The sequence below is a fragment of the Mastigoproctus giganteus genome, chromosome 3 (genome assembly GCF_048544385.1).
Source record: "Mastigoproctus giganteus isolate SK-2022 chromosome 3, ASM4854438v1, whole genome shotgun sequence".
Lineage (NCBI taxonomy): Eukaryota > Metazoa > Arthropoda > Arachnida > Uropygi > Thelyphonidae > Mastigoproctus > Mastigoproctus giganteus.
In genome coordinates this window covers 245,135,436-245,155,635 of record NC_143577.1, presented here as the reverse complement: position 1 = coordinate 245,155,635, position 20,200 = coordinate 245,135,436, and the positions used below count along the sequence as shown (strand labels likewise).

At 36.5% G+C, this 20,200-nt stretch overlaps 1 protein-coding gene across 2 annotated transcripts in view; it reads left to right on the top strand.

Moving 5' to 3' along the window:
• Gprk1 (G protein-coupled receptor kinase 1) overlaps nucleotides 1-20,200 on the top strand; it is a 485,675-nt gene that overhangs the window by 371,257 nt on the left and 94,218 nt on the right. For both annotated transcript variants that reach the window (XM_090370993.1, XM_090370992.1), the window contains exon 15: nucleotides 16,587-16,687. In XM_090370993.1, the coding sequence (XP_090227119.1) occupies nucleotides 16,587-16,687 (101 nt within the window). The remainder of the gene's footprint in view (nucleotides 1-16,586; nucleotides 16,688-20,200) is intronic.

Sequence of the window (20,200 nt, the reverse complement as noted above, 5' to 3'; positions counted from 1 at the left end):
TGCAGCTACCATTAGGGCAAGAAGCAAGTTTTCTAGTCTTAGCCTGTTAAAAATCTAGTTTGTACTGATTAATAACTGCTTTACAATTGTTGCGAGCTTTGGTGTAAGCTGAAAATGAAACTGAAGATTGCAAACAAGCCAATTATGATATGCAACATTCTTCTCCTGAACGGCCTTAGCACATTTATTGGAAAGCCAAGGTTTAGATAAAAGGACGAGAAAGTGGAGTGTGGGATAAAGGATTCCATTCCTACAAGAATAATTTCACTGACACGATCTGAGCAAACGTTGGCATCAGAAGTTTTGAAACAGTAATCCCACCAAGGAAAAGAAGAAAACAAATCTCGAAGGTCATCCCATTTTGCATTCTTGTAATGCCAAACAGTACGAGGTTGGGAATAGCCATGAGATAAAGGTTCCATTGAAGAAGAGACAATCACCAAGTTGTGATCTGAGGTGCCTAAAGGACCACTCACTTCGACCGCGTACTTAGAAGTGTTGTTTGTGAGAAAAAAATTAAGTGTGTTGGCTGTTTGGTTAGGATTTTCCCGCATTCTTGTAAGTAAATGAACAATCTGTGCCATTATTAATTGTAAAATTCTGAGCATCTCGACCAGCTGGGTTGGTGTGACTAGAAAAGGGAAGCCAGCTGGAGTTGTGAACATTAAAATCACCAAGGAAAATTACCTCACTGTTAGGAAAGTTGGACTGGAGAAAGTGAAGTTGCAAAGAGAGGAAGTCAAAGAGTTCCAAGTGATTAGTGAAGTTGGGAGAACGGTAGAGACAACAGATGAATTTGACAGAATGCGGTAGAGAGATTTTAAGCCAGAAAAGATCGAAAAGAGGAGATTCCAAATTACCAAGTTTCTGATAGGGAATATTGGAATGGACATATGCACAAGTACCAACTTTGAGGTGAAAGGAATCATAAAGCAAATAATTTGGATAACTGAGATGAGCAGTGGTTGAATCAACCGATAACTGAGATTCTGTCAGAAAAAGTACATGAGGTTTGGCAGACTGTAAGCGGAAATGGACATCATTGAGATTAGAACTGAGACCACATATGTTTGGGAAATAAACTCGGAAGTGTTTGGGAGGTTTAGATCTTTTCACAGATAAGTTTGCTCTATTAGTTTGACAGTTCATGGTATATTCAATAGTAAGAAAAAGTGGGTGTGGAGGACATGCTCTATGAAGTAATGAAATAAATTTCATTAATTAATTAAATTAATATTGCCATAAATTTCATTAATTAATATTGAAAACAACAATGTGCCCATCATTGAAACCTGGGGAACTCCACTAAAAACATTAATCTAGGAAGACCAGTGTGCATCGATAACCACTCTCTCTGTGTTTCTAGTCAGCCATCCCTTTATCCATAGCAGTAACTTGCTGTTAATGCCACAATTAGTACAATTTGTAAGCAGTCTTTTAAATTCAACAGTACAAAAGCTTTTCTGAAATCTAAGTTTATGATGTCAGTATTACTTGTTGTGTTCCTTGTTACTATATCACAGTATCCAGTCGGATTGGTCAGACAAGATTGTCTCTTTAAAGGGGCAATCTTGTCTGTCCCAGTGCAAGGTTTATTTCAATAAATTTTTATTTAATAATCTTTCAGTTTTAATATAATAATATGTAATGTATTGTATCGATAAAAATAAGTTTGAATATGGGGTAAGTAATGATAATTTATAACTTTATGGATCCTGTCCCTGACTGTTATGTGTATGTTATAATACGTGTTTCTATTATCTGCCATTTCTTTTTGAAACTGGGCATTATAGCCAGATTAGCTGTATTGTAGATGAAGCACTGGATATTATGTTTGTTTTGCTCTGTACTGATTGGAGGAATGATTAGGCAATATGGTGGATGTGCAGAAATGAAATGTTTTCAATTTGTGCATAAAAATTTGTTTTTTGCCTGTTTTTTACAGTACTTGTTTATATTTAGCTAAATATGCTATTTATAATTTGGTGCCAAAATCCAACATCCTACAGTGCTTGAAAATCACTGCTAGTTACTGGTTATTTCAAACCGGTAACAAGTATATCTTCTGAAATCCCTGCTTGATTTAAATAATAAACCCAACTATGTATGTGATCAGTGAGATAAAACTGTAAGATTGTGGACACACACACACACACACACACACACACACACACACACACACACACACACACACACACACACACACACACACACACACACACACACACATATTTAGTAAAAATTCACTAGCTTCTCCAGAGCTGAAATTCATTATAACTCATTGCAGCACTGTCATTTTTTACTTAAGCGTTTGATGGAAGTAGGTTGGTTTTCATAGAATAAAAAGGTAGGGTAAGGTCTTCTTTTATTCCTCTGATTTCTTGTTTATAAAATTTATTCAGAAAAATTTCTGAATAAATTTTATAAAGAAGTTCATCAGTTAAAATTAACACTTTCTGTCACATTGAAATTTTCTGCAAATTGCAACACGTTATGCTTGTGAGGCTCTACTGCTGTCATGCAGTAATCAAATAGACTGAATGAAACAAAAGAAAATTATTGAATAGAAATAATAAAAAATTAATTTGAATTAACTAACGACAGCTGATACTCATTCTGCCAAGCATAGCAGTAATATGACACACTTGCCATATTACTGATCCACACTTGACAAACTGAAAACAAAGATCAGCCCTCATTCAAAAGGCGCCTCCGTAGCCAGGTGGGAAGGAGCAGCAGTGCGTAGCACACCCTTCTTGATTAGACCGGGGTTCGAGCCCGTCACCACCAAATACGGAACATGCGGAAAGGTCAGGGAATGACCACCGCACCGGAGCAATATGGCCTTAGTTGCTAATGCTCCTAAAAAACCAAATAACAACAACCCTCATTCAAATAAAAAAAAAATAAAAATAAAAAAAACATAAAAGAATGATTTGGGGAAGTAATACAGTAGTAACAAAGCAAACTAATTATGTACTTAAATATAGATCACAACATTTAAACTCTGAAACGACTAAAAGAGAAGACAAATAAAAAAATATATATATTTAACCAGAACCAGTCGATTAAAAAACTTATGTAAGGCACAGTTAAAGTTGTAAAATAAAAATTAAATCTAACTCAATTTAGAAATTAAATTAAATTGAACTAGAATAGCCAAATTAAAACTAGGGGCCATCATATTATTATTATTATTATTATTATTATTATTATTATTAGCCATATGGTACAAGGAAGCCTGAGGCTTATGCTGCACCAGCCAAAAAAAAAAAAAAAAAAAAAAATTCCCCGAGTTACTCCCTGAGAGAGAGAGAGAGAGAGAGAGAGAGAGAGAGGTATAAAGGAATCACCAAGAAAGAGAAGAATGATGATATCCAGCTCAGGACCCTGGGTTTGCCAAGCCCATACTCACCAGATGTGAGCCCCCGGGGTTACTGGAGAACATTGGGTAAAAGGAGGGATGACAAAAATGAGAAAGAAAACAAAAATTAATAAAAATAACTAAACAGTACTGTGTACTGTCCTGTCAATAACATGAAACCATACATGACCAAATCAGCTAACAAACTAACATTTTCCACCATGTGGAAATTTTCTGCAAACTGCAATATGTTATGCTTGCTGATGCAAACTGCAGTAGATTATGCTTATAAGGTACTACTTCTACCTGCTATCATACAGTAATTAAACAGCCTAAACAAAACTAAGAAAAATTACAGTCAGTTCTGCTATAATGCGCATTTTGGCAACGTGAATTTGCTTCAATGCGATTGATATATTAGGGAACAATGCCAGTATAATGCAATTTTCGTGTTGGCTCGTGCGCAGTTTCGTTTTTGAGTAACATCAGGTGAACGCAAAACCTGGCACCAAGCTGAACATAGCAACCTGCACTGCAATACATACAAGTTCATGAAGCTTAAAAAATGTCAACTGTGTGAGAACTATATTTCCCATTTACTGTAGTTGTATTGGTTTGAGACACTGTTGTCATTTGCTGTATTCACAAGATATTGTAGGCTGACTCATGTTTTCAGGAACTCACATTTTTCAGTTTGAACAGAAATTTCATGAGGCATGATAGTGTGAGCAGCGGATACATTTCTGGAGGTCACTACCATAAAACAATAAAAACAATATGCAGTTCCCAGTTTATTGGGCTTTATGTTAGTGCAATCTATTATAAATGGGTAGTAAACTCAATCTTATTGCATTTGTGTAATACCAATAGCTGGAATTCTCTGGATTTTTACTTTGTTATGGTGAAATCACAGCTTAAATAAATTCAATTTATTTTACTTAAATAAATAAATTCAATGGATTTTTACTTTGTTATGGTGAAATCACAGCTTAAATGAATTGATGGGTGAAATGGGAAGATTGTTTTTTTTTTTTCTTTTTTGGCTGATGCTGTATAAGCTTACTTGCATCATATGCCTCTACTAATGCTATGATATGTGTGAATGAGACATTGTTTATTCTAATTCTTGTTCAAAAAGTTTATTTTATATACAGTCGATTCCGGTTAATTGGGACACATCGGGACAGATCACTTTGGCCTAATTAAGCGGCTGCCCCAATTAAGCGAAATTTAAATGAGCTGAAAAGCACATTCTAACAGAGGCAAAAAAGGTATGAATAAAATAAAGGGAATGTGGTATTTAAAGAAAGCACACTGTATTTAAGTTATATTGGTACAAACATTTATTTAAAAATAGCTAAAAGCAAACAAAATGTATGTATGTACATATGTAAAATGAAGATACAGTATAGAATAATGTCCGTGTCAAGCAAAGGTTACATTACTTAAGGGTTCTTACTTTGGAAAAAATTATGAAGTGTACCCTGATGTGTTCTCTTTATGGACTGCAATTGAACAAAGTCAGTGCAGGTATCTAATGCTGATAAAGGACTGCCTTCATTGCCTTCCTGCATGAAATAACATCTCAATTCAGTGATACGTTTCCTGGCATCCTGGTTAGTCACTCGCTTAGGTATATTATTGTCATCATTTTCTTGGTCTTTTGATGTCTCTGAGTGTTTTGCCGCAATTTGTTCAATAATCGTTTCCTCATAATCTTCATTTTCATCGTGGCATTGAAGATTATTGTCAATCGTTAAAAATTCTTCACAATTTTGGACCTGTTGCAGTTCCAAAGCCATTTCATTTTCTCTACAGCTTATCGTGTCTGAATCACAATTAGTTGTGAAACCACATTTAGCAAAACAATTCCAAATTGTTTTGCTGCTTATTCCTCTCCAGCTATCGGTGATAAATTGTACAGCTTTTAACATTGAAACTTTTGCACTAACCTCTATTGATTTCGAAGATGATGTCAGCAGATTTTCCTCAGTTGCTTCAAGGATGTGATTAACCAGCTTTCCGCGATAATAGATCTTCAAATTTTTTATAATTGCCACGTCAGGGATGTGGTATTAGGGGGTAAAAATTCCAGTTCAATATTTTTAAACCAGCTACATTAGAGTATGCGGTGCAGTTGTCCAATATCAACAGAATTTTTCTGGACTTCCGTTGCAGTTCCATGTCCCAGTTCATTAGCCATTGCGTAAAAATATATGTGGTCATCCATGCCTTCTTATTGGCATAATACGAAACTGGAAAACTGCCTATTATAAGCCCCTTGAAACAACGAGGTTTGGCACTTTTACCAATAACTAAAAGTTTGAGTTTATCATTTCCTGACATGTTTGAGCAGCACAACACTGTTACACGATCCATTGCTTTCTTTGAACCAGACAGTGTTATGTGTTGATAGCTGAGGGAACCATCTGGCGTAGCACGATAATACAGACCTGTTTCATCGGCATTGTAAATGTCATCCCCACTAAATTTTTTAAGCAACTCTGGCAGTTTTTCACATTTCCATTGCTCAGCACTAGTAGCATCAGCACTGTCCTTCTCGCCATGTGCTTTTTTGTAACTAATGTCATGTCTACACTTCCATCGAGACAACCAACCATCTGTCGCTTTGAAATTTACGTGACCTAGCTTTTTGGCCAACTCTTCTGACTTGTTTTTTAGCATAGGGCCGCTTACACGCACTCCTCATTTAGATACAGTGGAAAACCATTGATTCAAAGCATCTTCGACGTCTGGATCTTTGCCTTCCCTCTTTCACTTATGAGATGTTTCCTTTAAATCCATGCATAATGTCCACTCCTCTTTAAGTTTTTCTTGTTGCTGTAGCAGTCGTGAAATTGTAGATTTTGGCACCTTTATTATCTCCGCTAGCTGACGATGACTGATGTTAGGAGGTTGACTTTTTATCTTGTCAAGAGTAGCGATTTTTTCTGAAAGTGACAAATCTTTATGTGGCATCTTGACAGGGGTCTTAAATATACTGAAAAAAAGGGGAGGGGGAATTAAAATTAGTGCGCTGTTTGGTACAGTTTTTAATCTATTCTAACCCACAAGATGTATACATATGTACCTAGTGTGATCATAAACAACTGCAAGCAAAATTTCTTCAGAATCCGATTACCACGACACAGAACAAATGTAAAACAACCACTGTACAGCACAACTTCGCAATAACTGATTCCGCTGCTGCCCGCATGATCTCTTTGTTACAAACCATCTAAATTAGTTTATTGTTCAATAAACTATATTTAAATGTTTGTGCACGCCATCTAAATATAGTTTATTGTTCAATCAAGACCTTCATTGCCCCAATTAAGCGGCGAGTTGGCCCAAATAAGCGGAACAAATTCAGGCTAAATATTTGTTTTGTTTCTGTTCTTCATAATTTGCCCCAAATAAGTGGCTGCCCTGATTAACCGGTGGCCCAATTAACCGGAATGCACTGTAGTTGGATTCTTCACTTAATTTTAAACCAAACTGTCACATATTGAACACAGATTAACATTGAGAATTTATAGTTGTCAAAGGATGTGTTTTGGGATCTTACCTGATCCAGTTATATCCAGAATAACAATTGATAATGTTGCCAACAGATTGTCAGATTTTAAGGGGGGGGGGTAAAGGGAGCATTATTATTCAGCTTGTGGGGACTAATGATATTAAACAAAGCGAGCTGACCATTTGTTGGATAATTATATAGGACCATGCTGATAAAATGCCACGAGTTAGGATAGAATGTGTATGTGTCTGCAATTCTGTCCAGACATGATAGGAGGTATTATCTGTTTAAAGTCTTGTGGATTAACTAAAGACTTGGGAGAATCAGCAAGACTCTTGGGGGGGAAGGGATTTTTATTAGCATGACCCACACTTGTAGGTATACAGAATCTATTTTGTAGAGATAGTTATTCATTTGAACAAATTCGATGCAGGATTTTTGCCAGTATCATTGAGGATACCATAATGATTCAGGGAAACTGTTAGTTTGGAGGGAGAAGGTATAATTTAGATCTGCATTTATATTATGATATGGGTCAAAGTAATGCTTACACTGACCTCAAGAGTTCTTGTTTGTTGCCACAACAGCCAATGCTGATAAGAGGTTCTGGGGGTAGCAACATTTCAAATAAGGAGGGGAAATAAAACTTGGGATACAAAGCTAAATAACTTCAAGGAGCGTTTCAGGTTAGTAAACTATAGCAGATTACTTATCTGACTGTGTCTACAGTAATGTCAGGAGTGTTGTCAATAAAATGGCTGAATTCGAACTCCTGGTTAGGATAACTAATGCTGACATAATAGGGCTAACAGAAATGTGGTGCCATCTGGAAATTGGGAACGACGAGTTCCATTATGATATGTATAATGTATTTAGGAAAGATAGGGAAGGCAAGCACACGCTTCTTGATTAGACCGGGGTTCGAGCCCATCACCACCAAATACGGAGGATGTGGAAAGGTCAGGGAATGACCACCGCATATCCCGGAGCAATATGGCCTTAGTTGCTAATGCTCCTAAAAACCAAATAACAACAACAGATAGGGAAGGCAGAAGGGCCGACCGGGCTAGCCAGGTGGGTAAAGTGCCTGCCTGCCTGCCTGGCAACCCAAAGGTCGCGGGTTTGAATCCCGCCTCGGGCTTGGATCAGAGTAAAATGCAAAAACTTTGGGAGGTGCATTATGACCACAGAAGCCGATGCGCCAACAACTAACAAAAAAAAATAAATAAATAAATAAAAAATAAATAAGAAAAAGACAGAAGGGGTGGTGGTGGTGGTATCATGCTTCTTATAAAAAGCAGCCTGAGCATGAAAGGAGCTTTTGCTGAATCTGAAGTTATGTCTGCCAGCATAGAATCTCTGTAATGTGAGTTAATTGGAAGCAAAAGCATAATGAGAATGAGAGTAATCTACAGACCAGACCAGACCAGACCAGAATATTTTTTATGCATTAAGAATCTGCAGATTCTTAATGCATAAAATCTGCAGAACCACTAGGTGGCAGTGATCACAGTGTGCTGAAGTAGGATTTACTCAAAGAGGTAACTACCATCAAGAGTAAAGGGAAGGGTTTTTGCTTTTGTAAAGGTGATTGCGGTGGTCTGAGGCAGTATATGAATTCTGTGCAGTGGGACCAACTGATGATGTTACCAACAGCAAATTCAAAATGGTAAGTATTCAAAGAATTAATCTTGGAAGCTACTAGGCTTTTCATACCAACTGAGAAATATTGTTCAAGGTTTAGGCCTAAATGGATGTCAGATGAACTAATGAGACTTGTGACAGAGAAGAAAATGCATGGGATACATATAAATTAATGGGTGACATGGAAGCTTATGATAGATATAAGCTGGTCTGTAATCAAGTCACAAAAGAGGTTATGCAGGCAAAGGCAGATTACGAGAAATCTTTGGCAAAGGATGCAAAGAAAAACAGCAGAGTTCTTAACTTATGTAAACTCTAGAAGGAAGGGGATGAATCAGGTTTATCCAATTGATATTGATGGTTCAACTGTTGATGATCCTGCTCAGGTAGCTAACAAACTAAATGAATATTTTGCATCTACATTCACACATGAGGAATTATTCAGGAAGGGGAAAACCAGAGGTGTATTAAACTCCTGCAGTAAGCTAGATAATCTAGCTTACTGCAGGAGTAATGTAAAGTAATGACTGAGAGTAAAGTGGAGGAGAAATTGTTGAAGATAAACATAAGAAAGGCACCTGGGGTGGATGGAATCTATCCAGTTATATTAAAGGAGGTGGCAAAGGAAGTAAGCAAACCCTTAGACATAATTATGAGAACTTCCTTGGACTCAGGGGAGGTATGCATGAGCTGGAGATGTGCAAATGTGACCCCAATCCACAAAGGAGGATCAAAGGGGAGACACAGGAAATTACAGACCTGTTAGTTTAAATTCTGTTCCAGGGAAATTAATGGAGGCACTGGTTAAAGAAGCATTGCAGGATCATCTAGACAAGACTTCAGTTATAGCTCGGACACAGCATGGGTTTGTTAAGGAGAAGTCTTGTCTGACCAATTTCATTGGATACTATGATGTAGTCACAAAGGAACTGGATGCAAAGAATAATTTTGATATCATATATTTGGATCTTAGAAAGCCTTTGATACTGTTGCACATGGAAGACTGCTGCACAAATTGGAGCAGTGTGGCATTGGAGGCAAATTGCTGCTATGGATAAAGGGATGGTTGAGTGGGAGAAGACAGAGTGGTAATCAATGGACACTGCTCATCGTGGACTAATGTTATTAGTGGAGTCCCTCAGGGTTCAGTGTTGGGTCCATTGTTGTTTTCTGTATTTATAAATGATATTGATGATGGTATATCAAGAAGATTAGACCGGTCTAATCAAGAAGCACATGCTTCTTGATTAGACCGGGGTTCGAGCCCGTCACCACCAAATACGGAGGATGCGGAAAGGTCAGGGAATGACCACCGCATATCCCGGAGCAATATGGCCTTAGTTGCTAATGCTCCTAAATACCAAATATCAAGATGATGGTATATCAAGCTTAATGTCCAAGTTTGCAGACGATACGAAGGTTGGCAGGTTGTTAATGACTCTAATTGATTGCAACAGGATCTAGAAAAGTTGAGCAGATTGGCTGAGAGGTGGTAAATGATGTTTAACATTGACAAATGTAAAGTATTACATATAGGAAGCAATAACCCCAGAGTAACTCTGTGGTACTACACTGACAGTGGTAGAGAATGAAAAGGACCTGGGGGTAATTGTGCAGGCAGATGTGAAGTTTTCTCAGCAGTACAGACGGTCTGCAAGAGTAGCTCATGCTATCTTGTCAATGATATACAGGAATGTTTCTAGCAGGGATAAGGAGGTGATTATCCCCTTGTATAAGGCAATGGTCAGGCCACACTTTGAGTACTGTGTACAGGTCTGGAGGCCTCATTTTAGGAAGGATGTAGAGCTGTTGGAACATGTACAGAGAAAGGCAACAAGAATTAGTGAATGGAACAAAGAGTTGCTCTTATGAAGAAAGGCTTACGTTTTGCAAATTACAGTGTCTGGAGACTAGGCACCTGTGAGGTGATCTGATTGAGGTGTATAAAGCCTTTTAATGGTTTGAGCATGCTCAGTGCTGATGAGATTCTTCTTCTTGCTCAGAATAATCCCCTGAGAGGGCATAAATTCAAATTGAGGAAAGACGGTTGTAGGACAGATGTGCAGAAGTTTGCCTTTAGCCAGCTGGTGGGGATGCCTCCGTAGCCAGGTGGGAAGGAGCAGCAGTGTGTAGCACACGCTTCTTGATTAGACCGGGTTTTGAGCCCGTCACCACCAAATACAGAGGATGTGGAAAGGTCAGGGAATGACCACCGCATATCCCCGAGCAATATGGCCTTAGTTACTAGTGCTTCTAAAAACCAAATAATAAACAATAACAAACAAACAACAGCCAGCTGGTGATTGATTGCTGGAACAAACTTCCATCTGTCTGTTGTAGTTGTTAGCTTAAATGGATTCAAGGCAGAACTTGACAAATATTTGGAGCGAGTGGATGGGTGAAATAAGGGTTTTTTGGCTCATGCTATGTAAGCTTGCTCTCTTGCATCATGTGCCTTTGCTAATGCTAAAAAAAAGCACTTGTTAAGAATGTGACAAAAGTATTTACATGCAAACGGAATGGGAAAGAAAGCATGAATGTCTTATCATGGTTGACTTCAATCTGCCCCAGATTGATTGGAATTGGATGAGAAAAAAAAATTTTTAAAAATAAACTACACGATTATCATTTGTACCAGCACGTTAGAGAAAGTACTTGGGGTGAGAAAATTCTTTACCTAACCATTACTCATGAATTAGATGACATCACAAGGCTTAAAATACAAGAACCATTGGCAGGTAGTGATCATGCAGTCATCAGTTTGCAGTAGTTAAAGGTAGAGGCATGGGTTTCAATATCAGAAGAGAGGACTTTGACAGTTTAAGGCACTATATGGCATCAGTTAATTGGGTGACTTGCAAAGTGAGGGCAAATACACTTGAATTATGGAATACCTTTAAAAAAAAAATTACAGAAGCCACGAATGCAATACCATTAAGGAAATATTGCAGGAGGAGGAGGATTTGGAAATGGATGAATGCGGAACTGACCAATCAAATAGAGCAGAAAAAGATAGGATGGGACGGTTACAGAGCAATGAAAAGTCCTGAAGCCTACAACAGCTACAAGTTAATTTGTAATAGTACAACAGATAAGGTTAGAGAGGCCTAGGCTATCCCTGAGAAAGCATTGACTAAGAGAACAAAGAATGAGGATAAGTAATTTTTCATGCATGTGAATACAAGGAAGATAACAGTGAATCAGATCAGACCCTTGTGCACCAGGTGTGGGAAAGTCTGCACGTACATCAATTTTACTACCCAGGTAGTAGAATTGATGCATGTGTAGTACCCATGCATAAACAACCTCCTTCATACTCTTAGCATTTAGCCAAAAATATATTTTTCTGTGTAACTAACTTAGTAAGCTATTTTGACACAGTTACTATGAGCTTGATGTAGGAAACAATTTGAACATTGTTTATTTGGATTTCAACAAAGCATTTTACTTAGTCCCTTGTGAGTGTTTATTGTATAAGCTGGAACATGTTTGGATTACTGGAAAAATTCTGAGATATTGCTGGGTGACTGCAGGGCAGAAAGCAGAGGGTTGTGATTAATGGCTATTCTTCAGATTGGTGTAAAGTCAGAAGTGTGGTTTCCCAAGGATCAGTTTTTGGGCCACTTTTGTTTCTGGATTTAATGAACGACATCAATGATGGAATAGAAGGCTTGATATCAAAATTTGCAAACGATGTATAGATGGAAGAGTAGTTAATAATCAGTACCAAGCAGTGCTCTTTCAGGGTGACTTGAACAGCCTGCAGGAATGGTCAGAAAAGTGGCAGCTACATTTTAATGTAGCTAAATGTAAGGTCTTACAGTTGGGGAATAGCATCCCCAAAATAAATTATACATTTGGTGGGAATGAATTAAAAATAGTAGAGGAAGAAAGGGATCTGATAGTTATAATATGGGCAAATATGACATTTTCTGAGCAGTGTAAACAGGCAGCCAGGAAAGCCCATGGTGTCCTATTGATGATTTATCAAACATTATCCTGTAGAGATATGGATTTCATAGTCTCATTTTATATGGCAATTGTATGACCACATTTGGAATACTGTATTCAGGTATGGAGACCTCATCTGAAAAAAGACATTAACTTCTTGCAAGAGTCCAGAGATGGGCAACTTGCATGGTGAGATTGGCAGAAGGGTGACTATATGATTAAAGACTCCAAATATGTGGGCTACAGAACTTGGCAACCAGGCACCTCAGAGGTGACCTGATTGAGATTTATAAGGCTCTGAGAGGAGTTAGTAAAATGAATGTTATAGAGAATTCCAGAACTTGGGGGCACAAATTCAAATTACAGGAGAAGAGGTTTAGACTAGATTGTAAGAAATTTTCTTTTAGCCAATGAGTCATTGATTTCTGGAAAAGGTTGCTTTCACAGGTAGTTGAAGCTGACAGTTCGAATAAATTTAAAGTTTAGCTGGATAGTTACCTATGTAAGGAGGGAAGCAAATAATTTATATTTTCTTATCTACTTAACAGTGTTTTTTTTTTTTTTTCAGGCAGTGCAGCAAAAGCCTGTGGCTTCCTTGCACTGTATAACTATAACTATTACTATATTAGATTGGAGGTATACCTTTGTTGTAAAAGGAACCTGTATACATCAGCAATCTCTCAAAAGGTAGGTATTAATACATATGTATCAGGAAATGTTTGTTATTTATTACTCATGCAGTAAGTATTGTACCTCCAGTTATCTCATAAATTGGGTAGCATGTTTACTGTTCGTTAAAAGTTAATTATTTATGGATTATTAGAAAAGGAAAAATAAACTAATTAGCACTAAGGCAAATTGACATAAATATGGCAAAAAAATGGTAGGGGATTATAACAGTTCATTGAAGTATTTACATACTAATATGCATTAGTTTTATTTAAGGGACAGTATACTTTGCATTTCTCTGGTTATTGTATACTATCATAATAGTTTGCTTTATTGTAATCCGTCATTTTGCATTGCATTAGTCATACTTCATTTATATATTCATTTATATATATATATATATATATATATATATATAAACTTCTCACCCACAGGGCACACAGACATTGAATAATAGTCAGAATGCTGAGAGTTACAGAATCAATACAAAACAGTAATAATCGATACAAAACTAAAATTAAAATATATACAAAATTTAAATTAAGAAAACAGAGCAGGGAGCAAATTCTTATACATAGCTGGATTAAGTGTAAAATCAATGATTTTACATGAATCAGCCAGATTCATTAAACAGCTTAACACATATAGTTGTTTGATGAAGATGTACTTCAATTAAAAAACCCAAGTTCTTGATTAAACAACTTTAGGAACATATAGCATGTTATGAACAGCCTTATAATACATATTCAGGTGGTTTGGTTCTTGACCAGAACATGTTGGACAGGCAGGCAACTCTTTATCAAAAGTGCTGCTCTTATTTGATGATCCTGCTCAGATAGCAAACAAACTGAATGAGTATTTTGCATCTACATTCACACATGAGGAATTATTAAGGTTTGAAAATGGCAGAAGGTTATCAAATTGTAGCAGGATACTTAATGATTTTGTAATAACTGAAAGCAAAGTGGAGAAGAAATTGTTGAAGTTAAACATAAGAAAAGCACCTGGGGTGGATGGGATCTATCCAGTTATATTAAAGGAGGCGGCAAAGCAACTAAGCAAACCATTAGCCATAATTATGAGAGCATCCTTGGACTCAGGGGAGGTTCCCACGGACTGAAGATGTGCAAATGTATCCCCAATTCACAAAGGGGGATCGAAGGGTGACACGAGTAATTACAGACCAGTTAGTTTAACTTCTGTTCTGGGTAAAATAATGGAGTCACTGGTTAAAGATGCCTTGCAGGATCATCTAGACAAGACTGAAGCAATAATTCAAACACAGCATGGGTTTGTTAAGGGAAAGTCTTGTCTGACAAATTTGATATCAAAAAATAATTTTGATATCATATATTTGGATTTCAGGAAAGCTTTTGACACTGTTGGGCATGGAAGACTATTGTACAAATTGGAGCAGAATGGTATTAAGGGTAAGTTGGTAAATGACTTTCATCAACCGGTGAAATACCACCACTTTGCTTATTGGAGGCTTGAAGTGGTGAAACCCATGTTTAGTCTCTAGAGCAAAGTTTCCGGCACCCCCCTCCCCCCATAATTCTCCTTCAACCCTTAACCCAAGCACGGTACTAAGTACTATAGGTTCTAATACCTCTCGTGTTTGGGGTTCACATAAAAAAAAAAAAAAAAAGTTGCTACAATGGATAAAAAGCATGGTTAAGTGGGAGAAGACAGAGGGTGGTAATCATTGGGTGCTGCTCTTCGTGGACTAATGTTATTAGTGGTGTCCCACAGGGTTCGGTCTTAGGTCCACTGTTGTTTTGTATATTTATTAATGATATTGATGAAGGTATATCAGGCTTAATGTCGAAGTTTGCAGATGATACAAAGGTTGGCAGGGTTGTTAATGACAGTAATGGCAGTGTGCTACTGCAACAGGATCTAGATAATTTGGGCAGATGGGCTAAGAAGTGGCAACTGAAGTTTAACCTTGACAAATGCAAAGTACTGCATATGGGTAGAAGTAATCCCAGAGAAACGTACCAACTGTGTGGTACTACACTTAAGGTGGTAGAAAATGAAAAATACCTGGGAGTAATTGTGCAGTCAGATATGAAGTTTTCTGAGCAATGCAGACAGGCTGCCAGGGCAGGTTATGGGGTTTTGTCAATGATATATAGGAATTTTGCTAGCAGGAAGGAGGTGATTGTCCCTCTGTATAAGGCAATGGTCAGGCCATGCCTTGAATACTGCATACAGGTCTGGAGGCCTCATTTTAGGAAGGATGTAATTTACTTGAACGTGTACAGAGAAGGGCAACAAGATTGGTGAGGGGAATGAAGGGATCCTCTTACCAAGAGAGGCTTAAGTTCTGCAAATTGCAGTGGCTGGAGACGAGGCACCTGCGCGGTGATCTGATTGAGGTATGTAAGGCCTTGAATGGGTTGAGCACGCTGAATTCTGATGGGATCCTTCCACTTGTTCAGATTACGAACCTAAGGGGGCATAAATTCAAATTAAGAAAGGACAGATGTAGAATAGATGTGCGGAAATTTGCCTTTAGCCAGCGGGTGGTTAATTGCTGGAACAAACTTCCATCTGTCGTTGTGGAAGTTGATAGGTTGAATAAATTTAAGGAGGAACTGGACAGGCATTTGGAGGGAATGGTGTGATTTTTTTTTTTTTTTTGGCTGATGCTGCATAAGCTCATACACTTGCTTTCTTGCATCACATGCCACTACTACTATTTAACACCTTTAGGTAAAGAACCAAAATCTGCGTGCCTCCACTCCTTCTATGACTTGACATTAAGGATTCATGAAAAATCGCAGAAAATACTTAATGATATTACAGAAAAAGAAATTCGGACTTGCTTCCAGTGATGGCAGAATTGACTCAGGTCTATCAATTAAGGGAAGTTCTTTGAAAGAGATATGATGCAAAATTAGATAAGTTAAATGGATCTTTACATTCTCATAGCTTTTGAATAGTACCTTGTATATTTTATGACCTGCCTTTGCTCATTCTTTGAGATTTTCCATACATCAGGAAAAGTAGAACTGCCCATTCTGGTGGGAGGGGGGGGGGTGGATACAAATAGTAATCAAAATTCAATTCATTTTGTCCATGCTTTTTTGATATTATTTGGCCATTTCCATGTTTATTAGACATTTTTGACATTTGTTTCTCTAAAATTAATCCTCAGTGGAGTGTAGTTGATTCATCCTTTATTCTTAATTAAATATTACATTAATTTAAAAGGAGTTTGTTTCTGAAATCAAAAACTTTCTTAATTGCTTGTCGTGTTGTATAAAATTATTTACTTATTGTTATATATTTTTTGTTATATTTATGTGGCAAATTATGTGAAAGAATAGTTTCAATATATATGTAATCGCAGACTTACTTAATAAAAAACCTGTGGCCAGATTATTAAATCAATAATTTGGCTTTTAAGTGGCCCTTTGTCCTGACTTCCAGAATGTGGAACTACCAGATTCTTTTTCACCTGATCTGAAAGCACTGTTGGAGGGTCTGCTACACAGAGATGTTGACAAGCGATTAGGGTGCAGGGGCCAAGGGTAAGAACCTTTCATTTTTTTGTAGTATATTGTTATTCTCATGTGAATAAATGAGCTTAATTGCTCTAAAATTTTTTAAATTAAACACGCATATACATGCCAAATGCATTTCAGTTTCAGAAGAATATATTTGACTATCAGGATTGAGCTTTATTTCAGCTGTGATCAGCACATAGTGCTATTTTCATTCTCAGCTTTTATTTTGGTTAATATCTTTTGTTTATATAGTTAATACTGAAATGCAGTTGAGGTGACAGTAATATATTGCAACTTTTCTATATGGTCCATTATAATAATATCGCTAAGACTTATGGAAAGGAAAAAAAAACACTAAATGATATAACAAATACAGCATTACTGCTGCAGTTAAAGTTCTTGTCAAGGTGCCAAGTTCAACCTAATATTTAAAATAAAAAAATATATATATAAATAAGAAAAGGCAAAGCAATATTCACTTCAGAAGTGCAAATGTATGTATTAACCTACCAAAGAATAAGTGCCATTTTTATAATAAATAGTTAATTAGTTAAATAGGAACTGGGAACTCACAAGCACTACCTCTTCAAGGTAGTGTATTGGTGCGTGTGAACTCCAAAAAGGATCATATTTCAGTCAATAACCACTATCCAGCAAAATGTCAATATATATCCATGTATAATCTGAACAAAGCAGAAAATAATGAATGGAAGTCAAATTTATAAAGTGTGGATTGCTGCTCCTCTGCAGGCAAACATAACAGACAGAATGCAAATTTAAGCTTTGACCCAGCCAATTGACAAATCAAAACTAAATGCAAATTAACATTGTACAAAATCATAATAAACAGATTTAACATAACTAAATTAAATTCAAATTATTATTTAACATAAATAATAATTTGAATAATATATTTGAATCTAAATAATAAAACATAAATTAAATTAAAACATAATGAAGAAACAAAGTGGTGGGCATAGACGTTCAAATAGAATGAAGTGGGGCACAAGAAAACATGAATCAAAAAGGGAACGTTTGGAGGGAAGGACAGTCTGTATCTATCCCTCCCTCCAAAACTTTACTATAGACCAGCTCCCTTATAGTAAAGTAATTGTTAGTGATATTACCATGTTGCTGCCTATAGTAAAGTTATATTTAATGTGGATAGTAACGTTTGCATATATGCATTGTTTATGTCTGTTTGCTGACCGGATTGACATTTAAATTAGCATTTTATCTGTTATGTTTGCTTGTTTAACCTATAGAGGGTGACCATTACATATTTTATAATTTTGAATTCTGTGTTTTCTGTCGGGTTCAGACATCCATTGCATTTTGCTGTATAACAGGAAATGACAGAAATATGATCTTTTTTCACAAGTTTTGATGTCATAATGCTTATGATTTCCTGGTTCCTAATTATCTATTTATTATAAAGAATGTGCATGCCCTTATCCACCAAAAACTGAGTGGCTGCTCATCCTTTGTTAGGTGTGGTTGTATGTGTTTTTTGGGCAGGGATGTGATGTTGTGTATTTGCATTGCTGATGATGAGTATTGTTTTGTCTTTTTCTTTTTTATACATATATTTATTTTATTTTATTTTATCTTGAATATTAGGTAGGTTAGTACATAGAAGTAGAATTGCACTTTGCCAAGTTCAACCTTACCTAGAGTAGGAATCTGCTATACTGTACTTGTTATGCAGTTTGATTCTTTCTTTTTTATACATTTTAATATAATGTAGTCACAATAGTACTATTTGCCACTTTCTCTAATCTGTACATACATACGTAATGTAGTATTTAATTCAGAGAACCTTTTCTTTATAAGTGATTTTCTCAGTTTTTAGAGTTGGAATATCATCTATCTGATAATACAGTTGAAGTTCTTCATAGTGCTTGTCCAGGAGATGAGAAAAACAGTTGTTATATTGACAGAAGGTTGTATCAATAGTTCATAAAATTGGCAAAGAAAAGAGGAACATTCAAACATTTAATATAATTCCACTAATACAATATATATAATCTGATTCAGAATATGTACTATAATACTAAATATGAAAAGAAAGATTGTACATTTTGTGTTCATTGCATGATATTGGTCCTTGAAGCTGTCCCAGACATTCTCTCAGATATGACAAGTTAGGCTTGCTACCTGAGATTCTAAAACATTAATGGAACTGATATAATAAGTGACATTTGAGTTAAGTGAACTAAATTTCAGCAAAGTCCAGTCGTTTTTGAACAACCAAATCCTCTGCTTGCACTCTCACAATGGTGGGACTGTTAGTACTAGGGTATAATTCCCATGTGCAAGTCATTTGTACTGGAAGTTATTTGTGAGATTTCTATTCTTCTTTTCCTTAGTTAGATTGCTGTTTTAAACCTTGTCTGTGTTTGTTCCAATCATGTCAGCGAAATTATTCTTGTAAGGATGAAACCCTTTATTCCACACTCCTTGGTTTCCAATAAATGTGATAAGTCTGTTCAAGATAAGAACGTTGCATGTAATTGGCTTGCATCTAAATCTCCAGGTTCATTTTCTGCCTACACCAACGCTCTCAACAGTTGTAAAGCAGTTATTAATCAGTCCTTACTCGATTTTGAACAAACTAAGAATAGAAAATTTGCTTCTTGTCCAAGTTGTAGTTGAGCATTCTGGTCTCCTGCCAAAGCTATTGACTGCAACTTTTGCCCATCTTTACTACCACCTTTGTTAAAATCTGATGGTTCTGTTGCCACCTCACCTAAAGATAAAGTTGACCTGCTGCATTCTGCTTTTCTTCTAACTCTTTTATCGATGATCTTTGTAAACTATCTCCTACCCCTTCCAGTACACTCCATTCAGTGTCTCCTATTTTCTTCCTTCAAAAGGATGTTAGAAGAATTTTGAACAGTCTTGATGCCAAGAAAGCTCTAGGTCCTGATCGTATTTCTCCATTTGGTATCAAAAATTTGTACTCCTGAGCTGACTCCTGTTCTTTTTCACCCTTTTACATTTTCTTATTCCACTGGTACTTTACTCCTTCTTGGAAATTTGTTTGCTCATATGTAGCCAGTAACTAAAAGTAGTGAAAGATCCATCCCATTGCATTTACTTCTACTCTTTCGAGAGTAATGGAGAAATCCATTAACCACCAACTCCTAAATTGTCTATTTTTGAAACGTTCCATCTGATCACTGATAACCTATATGAATTCCATCATTGTCAATCCACTGGTGATATACTGGCTTATGTTACCAATGAATGGACAAATTCATTGGGAAAGTTTGGTGAAATTCGAATAGTTGCTCTTGATATTTCAAAGACTTTTGATTGTTTGGCATAAAAGTCTTCTAAATAAGCTTCCACCTTATGGATGGCCAACTGTTTTCTGTAATTGGGTATCCAGATTTTTCTCCCTCTCTCACTGTTCACTGCAGGTGATAGTAGATGGCTGTCTTCTGACTTCTCCACTAATGCTGGTGTTCTCCAAGATTCATTTTTTTCACCCACTCTTTTCCACTTTTATATTAAATGACTTTCATACATTGA